A 14,492-nucleotide genomic window follows, 5' to 3' on the forward strand; every position below is an offset into this window, starting at 1 on the left:
AAAACTAGATATTGACACCTAAAGTGTTGAGTACAGAAACAGTACCAATCATCTAGAGCTCACTAAGCAAGTTGCATGCAATTAGAAATGATGACTGTGTAATGTCTCTGACTGCAGAGAGGTCCTGAGATAAACAAAAAAAATCAAAACACTCCACTAACATCAAAAGTACATCTTGTAAGGGCACAGAGAAAACCTCTCCATTGGGTCATGCTTTTGTATTTATTTGTGGTCAACTCTACATACAAACAGTAAGCTTATCCTAAGTTGTACCACTCAAAACAAACCTTTAGAACTATTATTTATATGACTGCTAAGTTGCATTAACCCATGCAAAATATAAACTCACAGCAGTATTTCAACATGTAAATTGCTAGTTACATTTGATTTGCTGATAATCCAGTGTTTGACTACTCTTACAAATGACATTGATCTTTTCAAGACTTGCAGCCATAAGATTCTCCCAGAAATCCTATTACATTATTACTAAAGTCTAAGTTAATGCCAATATCGTAACAGTAGGATTTTAACTAATGCTTTTTGTGTTTTATGAGTCATCATTTGTTCCTGTGCCTGGACCTCTGTATTGAGATTGTAACTTCCTATATGGTTACTAACACAGAAATACACTAGAGGAAACAACGACTGCTGAACCCAAGTTGTCAGTTGTTTTTTTGTTTATTGGTTTGCCACAAACTAAAAGAGCAGAACTTGTACTGAGAACATGCCTACCTAACTGAGGTAGCTCACAACATTAAACCCTCTCCCCTAGATATAACCTCCTTTAAATACCAGGAAGTCTTTGATAGACAAAAGGAACCTTCCGTTACTTAGAACAAATAACGCAGCATTTTAAAAGATGCCTCCTATATTTTGTAATATTTCATTATTTTGTTTTGGGGGGAAGGGGCAGAGGATGCTTTGTCAAAAGTAATTTCAGAAACAATCTATTTCCAAAACTTGTACCATTTAGAAAATATACAACAAAAACATTCTTTAAAGAAATTCAGGGTATCTAGGAGAGAGGGGGATATTAAGCTACTTTGCTTAACAATGCTGAACAGAACAGCCTGAAGGCATCTTCCTGCTGTGACCTTCTATTATTAACAAACACATTGCTCCACCAATAAATTCACTGGAGCCCCACAGCCCAGAGATGCAGCAACAACCAAGGATGGCATTTTATTGGGAAAAAAAACAGGAAAGGAAAGGCCAGGAAAGTTAACATGGAACAGACAGAGGTATGTGTATTATTCTTCCTTCAGGTGATAAACTACAATTTGGAAATAGTGCCTAAAACCAAAGGTTTTGGAACCTACTGCTCACATGAAAATCCAAGGCCTAGGATAATCACATTTTTCTCCAAAACCACAATTTCTCAGTGCAGAATCACAAGAACTGTAGAGTTAAAAAATTATTATGCAACAGAATCATGCTTCCCATTGCCCAATCTCAACTGTTTCTCAACTTTGACGTGTTAAAGAAACCCCACATGCCAAGGATTGCAAAAACATCATTACCAAATGATTCAGGTAGAGAAAAATAAAATCTCTACAGTCTATAAAAAGCTGTTTCCTTCTCCTTTCCAGATCAGAATTTAAGTATTCTACTTAATAGCAAAAAACTAAATTTCTTACATTTAATGCATTTGTAACTGTAATTTCTCACAAAGTATAATCTTGAAGCTATATGGCAAATTCTCTTTAATGATCAGTATCCCTTTAAATACATAGTTTGCTTACTTCCTAATTAATATATGACCTTTGCCCTGTGTTTTTCCAACCATTCATCCTTTCACAGAGGAAGATAGTATGCCACACAACAAAAAAATTATAAAACTATTGTGATGCTACATCCCTACTATTTTAATTTCAACAAATACTATCTGAAATACTTGGCTTTTGCCCTTTTTTTTTGGTCCGATATCATAAATTTAAAATTTGCTGGTTTCAATGAATAATTAAATTTTCAAAAAGCGCAGGTAATTAAGACGACCAAAAATTAAAATTGAGTAAGAAGTCAGCAATTATAGACTGCATGTATTTTACCAGATCTGCATGGGACTCTAATTAAACACATATTAATTGCCCTAATCTTCTTAGGCAAGTAATAAATTGGAAGAGCTGATTAATGCACTGGATTTAGTTCAGCTTGTTAAATCTGACAACCTGGCAAAGGAAGACTATCTTGAAAAGCTCTTTTAGCTAAGTAATTGGAATTTTACTCTCAGTAATTTGCCATTCTATAATAAGAGCTATTTAGTACATTGACTCTTCATCAGTGTTTTTTTTTTAAATACATACTAGTTATACTTAAACAGTACCATTATGCTGCTCATAAAGATTATGAAAAATATGAACTTTGACCTTTATTGTCCATCAAAAGACACTTTCACTCTGAACACAAATTAGTGTATTTCCTTGTAGGCAATAAATCTTAATTAATTTTAATTCTAGAAGCTGCTAATAACATTTTAGAAAGCCCATATGGACACATTAAGTCCTCTACACAATTCATAAAGCCAGCAACTATACCAGTTTTCAATATTAAATTACTGCTGATGACTGCTGGAATACAATGAAACATCAGTATTCAAAGAGCTTCAATCTCTTCTACCCTTTTTTACCTATTTATGCAAACACTTCTGCACATACACATGATAAGAGAGTGTAACATTTTTGCAATATCAACCATAAAAAAAAGGAAGTTTGGAAACCTCCAGGTAGAGATTTTAAAGGCCTGATCTATCTCCAACACAATTGCTTATTCCTAGCTTATAACATGGAAAAATGCCTCAAGTTTCACTTAAAAATAAGCAGATGTAGGTGAACAAAATAAAAATCTCCTTTGCTAAGGAAAAAAGCAGCAAGTAAAGAACAGAGAATTGGAAAATTTTTATACTTGAGAAATGTTTTGAAGTATTCCATGAAAGCTGAAACAGCTCTTCATATGTCCTAGAAAATGTGAAAGTATATAGTCTTTCACATGAAGAAGCTTAGAAAGTCATGTGTTCCAAATCAAGTTCAGTCAGAAAACAAATCCTAAACATAAAAATATCTAGCTGCCTTCAAATTTTCATTCTGTACTCCTCAGAGTTGACATCCCATACTTCTCCTATAGAACCTGTAACTTCCAGGATCTACTCTTCTGTTAGCAAAATCTAGTGTTCATATGCCTTGAAAAAATCAGTCATAGTGAACCTGAAACCTATTCTTTGCTCCTTAAGTGTAGTATCAACTAAGGAGTCAGTCAGACATCAGTTTTGAGCAGCAACATGATTTTCATAACTGAGCTTTAACACTTAGAATAAGCAAAACAGCAAAAAATTGATCAGATAATACTATGTCGATAGATGTCGAACTCGGATGTCTCAAGTATTTCTTACTCACTGTTCATGATGCAGTGCCATTTACTGCTTATCACTGAGGTCAGTAGCACCTGAGAAATTCTTTACTGTGAGGGTGGTGGGGCATTGGCACAGGCTGCCCAGAGAAGCTGTGGATTCCCCAACCCTAGAAGTGTTCAAGGCCAAGTTGGATGGTGCTCCGAGCAACCTGGCCGAGGTGTCCCTGCCCAAGGCAGGGGGCTGGAACTAGATGATCTTTAAGGTCCCTTCCAACCCAGGCCATTCTACGATTCTATGACTGGATAAACAGTTGGCACTCAATTTCAACTCTCATCTTCAGTAGTCTTCATGAAAGAAATAGTCCTTTGCCATCAATATTGAGCTTAATTAAGTGGAATAGCCTTTTCCCATTGGTTGTGTATTGAAATAGAAGGGTTGGGGCTTCTGCCTAAGGTTACTACGTACTACTACAAGATGCCATCAGTAGAAAACCAATTCCAACTACTTTCCAGATGATGGTGTTGACCATTTAAAGATCTGTTAGACTTGTTATGAGCTTGTTATGAGCTGCACTTAGGTTATCAGAAAAAAATCCATATCTGAACCTGAGGTCTCTAACACAGAAACCTTCATGGCTTATAAAGAGCCCTCAAATTTCAGGATTTGCATAACTGACAGCAAAAAAAAATGGAATGCTAAAATACCTCAACTTCCTAGCACAGCATCAGTTCACCACTGCTGAACATACACTTAAGTTTGAAATATGATAATTATTCAGTTTGTGATTTGCCTGTGCTCCATTTCATTGCTTGAGAAGACATAGCACAGCTTTATCAGTGGCAGAATACATTTTGTTATAAATCAGCACTGAACATTTAGATAACATTATTTAGTTAAGTGAGAAAATGGACAGTGAGAGTTGAAAAATCCTTCGTGAAAAGGAACTATTCAGATGGCAGGATGTGCGTCATCTGTCAGGAGCAAAAAGCCAGTGACTACAACTTCTGGTCCAAAAGATGCTGGGCTCTGTCTCACTTGAAAGAAAGATCAAAAGCAGGAAAAGCAGAATTCTGACAAAAGTTCCTATTTTTTTTGTATAATTTGTTTGCATTTCTGTACCACATTGCAAAAAAAAAAATTAAATACCAAATTAAATTCTGAAAATAATAAAAAATATTTTAGATAGAGCAATGAGTTAAATATACAGATTCTGGAAAGTACATGGGAACAGAGAGCATGAAGTAATTTAGACCAAAGCATCTATTAATGTCTAGTTTCAGTTCAACAGACTACATCATCTTCTGCTAAACTGAAATAAATTAAAAGCTAGAACCAGCATTTTGTAAAGCAAATCAAAGACAGCAGAGACCTTGTTTTCTGCCCTATAGATTTTCTAACAAAAAATCCCACAACCCAAAACCTAATTGTGATAAAAACAAGTCTACATTTATCTTCTCGGCACTTTTCTACCATCTTTCCCCATATTTATGCAGGCAGTACAAAACTCATCTTCAGCATTTCCTGTCAACATTAAAACCTAAAATCCTGACAAGCACATGACAAAGTCTTGTGGTGGAAGATGCTATGTATTTAAATTTTCATGATATCACACTTTCCAAATGTTACAAGAATACAAATCAAACGTATGTTCTTGCTGTTGCCAAAGAGCTTTCTAGGAAAAAAAAAAAAAGAAAGAAACACCTACAAGTTTTCCAGTGTTCATTGATTTATCTCTCATTTTCTGCACATATCTGAACTTCGCTCTTTTGGCCCCTGAAATTGAAATCTAGGAAAAAATGTTGTTGCAGAGATTTCCATAAAATTCTTTAATGTTTCCCAAGTAATATTTGCAAGCTACACAGACTGATAATGAACTTCCACTCCCCTCTCAACTTTTCCAGTCTCTGCAGTCTAAATAGACATGTAATCTATACTAAAAGTACGATCTTTTAAAACACATGCTTCTGTTATTACCTAAAGGTTTCAGGTCTTATTGTTACTATAAAAGTAGCAAAGACTTCTGTATATTTTACTTAATTATGTTGGTCTTTAGAAAAGGTGAATATCATAGGACTGAATTCCATTTTTCTCTATATATATCATATTAGAACACCTATCACTTCAAAAGTTATAATTATGACATATTTTTAAAAAATTGACACATCTTATAAATTTTAGTAACTTCATTCATTTTTCTTTTTAAGACACACTTTAAATCCTTGTGTTTTGCGTAACTGGTGAATTACAAGATGACACTCAGGCATAATGCTGAATTCCACGCCAATACATACCTGTCTTTAGCTTTAGTACAATTAATGAAGTCCTTAAAGGTAAACAGTAGGAATATTTCCGAGATCACACAGAACTTGAGTACAAACATCATTTCCCCTCCTTCAGGTTCACATATATAGATAAGGAGTGTCAGAAAGAGGGAAATACAACAATAATCCTGTAATATCCAATAATAATTCCGAATCCTGGGCTGCATCAAAAGCAGCATGGCCAACAGGTTGAAGGAGGTGATTCTCCCCCTCTACTCTGCTCTTGTGAGATCCCACCTGAACTGCTGAGCACAGTTCCAGTGCCCCCAACATAAGAAAAACACAGAAATATTGGAGCAAGTCCAGAGGAGAGCCACAAAGTTGATAAGAGGATTGGAGCAGCTCCCTTACAAAGTCAGGCTGAGGATGTTGGGGCTCTTCAGCTTGGAGAAGGGAAGGTTGGGTGGAAACCTCATTGTAACCGTTCAGTTTTTGACAAGGCCTACTGGGAAACCTGAGTGGGGACTCTTCATCTGGAACTGTAGCAATAGGACACGGTGCAATAGGCACAAATTAAAAGAGGTTATATATTAGGGAGAAATTATTTACAGTGACAGTGGTTAGGCACTGGAACAGATTGCCCAGTGAGGCTGTGGGTGCCCCAACCCTGGCAGTGTTCAAATCCAGGTTGGATAAGGCCTTGAGAAACTTGGTCTAGTGGGTAGGGACTAGATGATCCTTAAGGTCCATTCCAACCCCTTAACATTCTGTGATAATAGGACACACCACCAAGAACTGGTGGGGCTGCGGGATGAAGGAACTAGAAATGTCTAGCCTTGTGTTTTTCTAAAAGAAACTCGTGCATCTACAGCACAAGTGACAGAGATTCAACTAATATATTAAAATACTCAAAACTTTTCTATTTAAATATTTAATATACAATTCCACTTGTATTATACCCTGTTTTATATAATTGTTTTAAACATTCATCTGAGACATCTCAATGCAGCAACATGACTTTTCTCCTCCCCCATAGAACTGCTCCTCTCATCTCCAAAGTCCAGAGCTCCAACAGAGCACTACTAAACTGTGTAGTTCAGATAGTTTGATGGCAAGTTAATGTCTGCTATGACAGACTAATCTTTGAAGGAGGCTGTTGGGGTTTCTTTTGAATAGTGATTCACCTTAATCACATAAATTTCTGTTAAGTGCACACATGCTTCATCTTCAGTGTGCATGTACAGAGATCTTCCAGTAGTCAAAGACTCAGCAGTTAGATATCTTGAGAAAATCCAACAATCACAAATTTTAAGAAGCATAACCCATTTGACACCTCATACAAAGATATCAGAGACCACTACAAACCTCATTAATTTCTACTCTATCTACATGTTCTCCCAACACAGAACTGCAGACATGCACACTCAAAAATACCATGAAACAAATTCCCTACCTAAAGGTAGGGTTCAAAGAATAAATGTGGCAGATGCCAAGCTATTTCTTTAAATGCACTACTGCAAGGTAACCTTATAAAATGATGAGAAGGATTATAAGAGAACCTGAAGGGACAAAATTAGTTAGCATGTAACAAGGCAAAAAAACCTTGTTGTTTGGCAATTGACCTGCAAATTAATATTTCTTGACTACTTCAAAATACCGTAAAATGAAAATCATTAATTGCTTGCAGTCACAATTTCCAGAAGGAAATATTAGAAACTTAGTATACAAATTCAGTCCAAGTTTCACTCTGCATCACAATTATATGTTTACACTGTTTGGATCCAACATCCCATTGTAAACTTACTTTTGTATTACATTCTGTAAGCTGAGCATCATACCCAATTCACTTTTCATCTTTTCTCTGTTGACACGGCACTCAGCCAAATAGCGGAGAGCCTAAAAGAAAGAGGACCACAGATTAGCAATACATCCAGTACATTGCCAGTCATTTCTGTCAGTGCACATCTGCAAAACAGTCACAGAGGTAGTTCTAGTAGGAAGAGAAAGAATTATCACTTACTACGAAAATAAAAAAATTATATTATTTTTATAAATCCACAAAGCACAGAATATCTAATCTATGAGAATAGGTTGAGAGACTGGGTTTGCTTATACCAGCTGAGAGCCTAAGGAACAATCTAACAGCTGTCTACAGCTATGCAAAAAGCTTTTACAAAGATGGTAGAGCCCAACTTTCCTCTACAGCAGCAGACAAGGGGAACAGCCACACATTGTAGCTTGGGAAATTCAGGTAAATCAGGTATTATAAAAAACTTTTGTCCTCTGAAGGTAGTACAACACTGGAACAGACGACCTAGTGGAACTGCAGAATGAACAAGACAAAGCTACAACTGACCTGATTGAGTGCTGGTGACAGTCCCAATTCAAACAGGAAACTGAAGTGAATGACTTCCAGAAGTCCCTTCCAATAAACACTTATGTGACCTGAGATCTAAAGTAGTTTTTATACATGATGCTTCCAGTACAATTTCCATCAATTCTGTGGGCTCCCCCAGTACTAGAAATAGAAACCTCACCACTACTAAGTTCTTACTGTCCACAAAAAGAGGTCTAACACATGTGTAAGCTTTTGAAGACTAATTGCAATGTCATCATTCCATGCAGGAATAAGATCAGCAGCACCAAGCTTCTTAGCTTACTGTGACCTAAACTGGGAAATTGCACTTATTTGTTGCTCAAGGTTTTGTTTATTTGACTTTCAAGGTAGATTCTTTGCACAACTTTACACTATTGACCCCAGTTAGTAACTGCATATTGATATGACCTCCTAACATAACACTCTTCCAATCAAAATGTCGGTCCTTCTTTTCATGAGACATCTCTCTATTGTTTGTGCTGAGAAAGTTTTCTTAGAAGGAGCTTCCAAACGTGTTTTACTGATGTAGGTACAAGAACTGCATTTGAAAAATCCTGCAATACACAAATACAATGATTTATAATACGGGGTTTGTGACATAGGGTTTAGAAGTACACCAACTCTTTATATATAGCCATGTAGCAGCTACACTGCACAGTAACTGCTTTAAAAATAACATGCTCCTTAATCCCTTCAGAAATAGAGGACTAATCATCAGGGTTTGTTTTTTTCCAAGTCATCTTCAGCACATATTAGGTATAATTCACAAGACTATTTTCTTGCCTTTCAAGAAACTCTGGCTGCTGTCTGGCATGGTAAGAACCTAAGATGTGATTTTTGTTATTTCCTGATGCAGACCAGTATCAATAGTTGCAGCTTATAAATGTTGTATATCCATTTATTATCTTACTTTTCAACTCTGGGGAAATACCTAAATGATAGCTCTCAACTAACTTACATGCTATGAAATGTATCCTTGCTGGTGTAACAAGTTTCTCATTTTTATTCTGGCAATTTAATAAGCGTGCAACTCAGCTGGACAAGGAAAAACCTATTAACAGCTAATTTTTTGAGTCACAGCTCAAATAAGTCCAGAGGCATAAGACCAACTTAACTGACCCAACTTTTCAACACTAGGAAGTTCCTATGCCTTCTGCTTCCCACGGGAGATACAAAGGTAACCCTTCAAAGAAGTGAGAACATTTACACTTACTAAATACAGTACACTGAAAGCATAGAGGAAGTTATTGATATGAACTCTGGCTCAGCTTCTGTTCAGTTAAACACTTACCTGTGTTAGCTTTAAGGCTCACATAAGTGAATCCATAAGTAAGTTCAACATAATGAATAGTACTACCAGCATACTTTAACATAAGATACACTGCTGCCAGTCTTGATAAAAATACATCTTTGATGGTTTTTATGTGAAATTTTAAAGTAGTTCCTTAATTTCAGGGTCCTATTAATAAAATTTTAGTCCAAATTTAAGAGGGGAAAAATTAGTAGTGCTGCCTCTGTTACTTCTGATTTTTTTATAAATCATTCAAAACTTCTAATGTTTGAAGTATATAATAAAGAATTTCTGAAATCAAGACTAGAGAAAACCAGAAATAGAAATATATAGAACATCCATATCAATTCTTCATCAGATATAAAGAAAAACACCCTCCCTGAAAAGTTATACAACATATCAAGAGTTAAACATGGAACTATTATGATTCATACAGATTATTACAATTTCAAGTACAGCAATTTCTGAGCAATACGAGAAGAAATTGCAAGTCGGTGCTGCACATCCCTTTATTAGGTACACATTTAATGGAAGATGATTACTTTTAGCTATTTCTATTCAAATGGAAGCACTTTTTGACCAACAGGATGACTACAGAAACAAAAGGACTTATCCGAATGGAAAAATATAAAACCTGAAGTCTAAAAAGTTGGCAGCAAAGATATTTAAACCTTCAGAACCAAAGCAGTTCAAGAACTCATAACACAAGGAGTCTGAGTAGCAGACCAGAACATGCATTCAAAGTAAACTGATCCATTTCTCATTGCAGCCACATCCTGGTCTCTAAATCCTGACTCTTAATCCATTCTAACTGTAGGTTATCACTACATGCAACAACCCATCTGCCTCCCATCCTCACCCAAGACTTCCTTTCAACATAACTTGAGTACTATCGGGGCTGTGGAATACACTGCAAAGTGGATTATTCTTGACAAAACCAGTCCTTTCATGTAGAACTAGTTTTTGTAACATGATCAAGAGACTGATTTGTGAATTTAATGCAGGCAGTGAGAATACATAGCCCAACTAACAAAGGAAGGAAAAAGACAGTGGGACATCCAAACAAGAACTTCTTTTAAGATCACAGCCTAAGGAAACTACACTGTGAAAAAAACCAATGCAACACATTTCCAAAAACAGTAAACTCAAATCTATATTCTCCTACTGAAGAAAATTATAGACTGCCCCATGCTATGGCAAGGCTAACCTAGAAAACAATTAGCAGGACACAGGTTTCCTGGCTTACGGGACTTCCCTCCCAAACAAAAAAGAAATCAAGAGTCACTAAAATAATTTCAACAAGTCCACAGATACCCATTATGAAAGCAACACAAATGAAAAACAGAATTATGGCACAAATAGGTCTCAGTGATATAAAGAATAATGTGTACTTGCCAAGTATACATGTAAAAGCCAGAGCTCTTTGTTCTTTCACATTCTTTACAATTAAATAATGACATAATTGAAGAGAAAGGAGCATTACATAAACTTCAGTAATTCATAATCTTGGAAGTCTAATTCAGCTCTTGAAATTACTAAATTCTGACTTTCGTTTCTCTAATTTCTAAGCAATAAATAAATTTTTAAGCTAATATTACACTTCAGGAAAAGAAATCAGGACTTCAGCGCTTATGATTAAGAATGAGAAGAAACAGGCAAAAGCTGGAACAAGTTGTATTTACTACAGATAGATTTTGGGTTGGTTAGTCCTTTCAGGTTTGAGAAGGTTTTGTTTGTTTATAATACCACGAGGCTGTTCAAATGCTGAACAGTGTGCCAGAGAGGTTATGGAATCTTCATCCTTCAAGGTGTTGAAGATCAAGCAAACACAACCATGAGTTGTGATCTGAGTTCACCTAATTTGGGCATGGGATAGGACTACATTGCCTCAGGAGCTTGTTTCTAACCTATCCTATGACTGGATTTTGACTTTTATAAAGTGAAAATCAAGTCCCTGTCCATATTTACCAAGCTCTATGACTTCATCTTAACAAAGAGATTTAAGGGTCCTTACCTCACTCCACTCAAAAAGTGAAATAGCTGTACTAGGGAAAAAATGCAAAGTAAATTAATATATTTTCAAAAATCCCCTGCAATGTGTCATTTTTAAAATACATGTTTTTTGTTAAAAAGACATGCAATGAATATCAACACGATATAAAACCAGGCATTATTTTTCATGTTTAAACAGTTTCATTTGTAAACTGCTTGTTTAAACAACTTGTTTAGCGAAGTTTAAAAATGCCCTACTAACACAGAAATTTATCCAGAATACTTACTAGTAAAGCTGAATGAACAACCTGAGGGTTGGGATGGTCCAAAAACAGAATAAGACCTGGCAGGCATCCTTGATCCTGAACAATGGCCCGTCTGTTCAATGGATCAGCCGCTAGATCTCGGAGTTGGTTAACCACGGATAGTGCATCAGGCTCCTCACTCATAGCAGAATTCATCTTTTCTGCACCATTCATACAAAATACATGCTGGAAAAAAAAATATATTACTACTATCACAACATTTATCATCAATTAAAACAGAGACAAAAAAAAGGACAAAGGCAATTATTTGTTCAAAACAAAAAGGTATAAAAACTCAAGGACTAGAATTCATGGTAGGTGGATGGAATTGGTAAGGATGTGTGGGTCCTGGAATTTATAAACTGGAAATCTAAACTTCCTGTGCAGAGAACAGATATATTTGGATAATAAGATTTTTATTTGTTTCGTATGCATCATTTCAGACCAGTCAATCTTTATGGAGTCTTGTGTGTTGTTTTTTTCTCCTTACACCAGTGACAAATGTTTTCAATAAATCCAGTCTTCTCACAAGGCACCCTAGAAGTCTATAAACATCCTTCTGTGTAAAGGTGCAAAAAACAAAATCTTTTCAGAGTAGCTTTGGCAATCAAAAAATTTTACAGAAAAATGAACCACAAAAATCAACAAAATACTAACAGTGCATCAAGAACAGTGAACATTAAGCTCTATTCTATATATCAAATAACTAATGTAATGCCATACATTCAAAGGTAGAAAGGGCTTTAGAGGCTGTGTTTGAGTTGTTTTTTCTCCTTTTCACAAGTATCCCTCGATAAAAGAGAGCAAGCAGGTCACGCCTTGCTCCAGTCGAAGTCCAAGCCACCAGATCGATTTCAAAGGAGACGTGTTAGTGTGAGAGTATCAGATTGCAGAGCTGTTTAATAATAACTACTTAACAGGCAACAAAAGCATATGTTTGTTCAGAGAAAATGCTAAAATCTTGGAGTAAAAAAACCAGTTTCCTTGTGCCTCAGAAACTACTAAATGCTAACTGCAGTCCTGGTTGTTGCCAGTACCAACTCAGCCAAGTAACTTTAGGCACAAAAGTGGGAGTGAATACGTATTGTTAATTTGTTAAATCACTTATTTACCCCCAAATAAAGAACAAACACAATTTTTAAGCAATCACATTCTTTTAGCATCATTTGCCAACATTAAATAGTTTTTCTTCACTGAAGGTTGGCCCCTGAAGAACATAAATTTACCACACTCATCAAAAAGAATGAACCATAAACATGTATTTAGATTATGATAATTTCTGAAATTTTCAATGAGAAAAAATGCTGTTAACATCTAAGTCAATGCTTCTTACTTCAGGAGAGTGCTAGAGTGAAAAGTACAGGCCAATTATTAGCTTCCAGACTATTTTTATGGACTATCAGAAATCAAAAATATATCAACTGGGAAATACAGTAGCTCAACCAATACAAGTTTGTGTTTCCAAAGGAAAAACTCTAATATAAAAAGAAACAAAACAAAACCTCAGCAAACAAAACCACCAAACAAAACCAAACCAACTCTGTTGCATGTTATTAAATATTTTCCATAGTACAGGAAGGAACTTACTATTCAAGACTTAAAAATCAAGTCAGGAGTGAAGCTGATGCTAACCAAAGTCTCCGACTTCTTCCAAGCACCAGCTTATTCTTATAATTCTTTCCATCCTGATCACCTTTTGTCTTTTTACTTCTAATCCTCTGAAAAAACCCACCGACAAAACCAAGTTTTACCCTCTCCTATTCCATTAGGCTACACTCATCTGAAGGGAGCTCCAAGAAAGATGGAGACGGACAAAGGCATATCACTATATGCCTTCACAAAGGCACACCGTGACAGGACAAGGGCTAAGGTCTTTAACCTGAAAAGGGGGCAGGTTTGGATTAGAGAGTGGAAGGGTGGTGATGCATTTGAACAAGTTACCCAGAAGCTGTGGATGTCCCATGCCTAGAAGTGTTCAAGGCCAACATGGATGGAGCTCTGAGCAACGTGGTCTGGTGGAAGGTGTTCCTGCTCAGGGTAGGGGGCTTAGAACTAGATGTTCTTCAAGGTCCCTTCCAACCCAAACCATTACATGATTCTGTTATCCTCAGACTCTTCTCCATCTCTCCTAAGCTTCAACTCCGGAGACAGCTCTGAAACCCTCACCCTTCTCCGCGACCTGCAACAATCAATTCCACTAAAACTCGCGCCCCTGCCCGCTTCCCGCAGTATTTTTTAATTAAAAAAAAAAAAAAGGTGGTCTTAAAAGTTATAAGATATCTATAATTCAGGAGCGTGGCAGAGCAGCGAGCTAGATGCCTGCCCCTGTCCCCTGTTCGTAGCTTTGAGATCAAAGCCTGACCCAGGCACCACAACCCTGTCTCTCTGTCGCTCTCCCCCTCCGCTGTGCGCTGTGGCCGGGGCGGCCCTGGAGGCACTTCCACAGCTCCGCTGCAGCCCTCCCCAGGCGGCCGAGGCCTCAGCCCGCCTGGGACCAGGCCCGGGACGCAGCTCCCCAGGCCGGCGGAGACTCAGCCCCGCAGTCACCGGCAGCAGGAGCTCCGGGATGTGTTTGGAAGGCAAGGGGGGTCTCGGTCGCACACGCCGCCCCCTCACGGTCCTTCCCGGCGCGGCCTGTTCCCCTCCCCGGCAGGGCCGTACCGTCGCAGAAGCCGTCCCCGGGCGGACTCGCAGCTCAGCTCCGCGCCCCCATGTCCCGCGGGGCGGGGCGGCCTGCGGAGAGCGGCGGGAGGAGCACGGGAAGAGGCTCGGGAAGAACCGCGGGATGAGCACCGGAACGAGAGCGCCCGCACCGCCCACCGGAGCCCGCTCTGACCCCGCACCGCTCAGCACCGCGCACCGCGATTGGCGCGTACCGAGCGCGGCCCTCCGCCAATCGTGGGGGTCCTTGTTCGTGGGA

At 37.7% G+C, this 14,492-nt stretch overlaps 1 protein-coding gene across 1 annotated transcript in view; it reads right to left on the reverse strand.

Moving 5' to 3' along the window:
- ARMC1 (armadillo repeat containing 1) overlaps positions 1 to 14,420 on the reverse strand; it is a 33,796-nt gene extending 19,376 nt beyond the window's left edge. The window contains exons 1-3 of the mRNA XM_021555622.3: positions 14,234 to 14,420; positions 11,555 to 11,758; positions 7,412 to 7,503 (exon numbers count right to left, since the gene is read on the reverse strand). Coding sequence (XP_021411297.1) covers positions 7,412 to 7,503; positions 11,555 to 11,746 — 284 coding nt within the window. The 5' untranslated portion in view covers positions 11,747 to 11,758; positions 14,234 to 14,420. The remainder of the gene's footprint in view (positions 1 to 7,411; positions 7,504 to 11,554; positions 11,759 to 14,233) is intronic.
- Between the last annotated feature and the right edge of the window lie 72 nt (positions 14,421 to 14,492).

Source organism: Lonchura striata, chromosome 2, assembly GCF_050655825.1.
Source record: "Lonchura striata isolate lonStrDom1 chromosome 2, ASM5065582v1, whole genome shotgun sequence".
Taxonomy (NCBI): domain Eukaryota; kingdom Metazoa; phylum Chordata; class Aves; order Passeriformes; family Estrildidae; genus Lonchura; species Lonchura striata.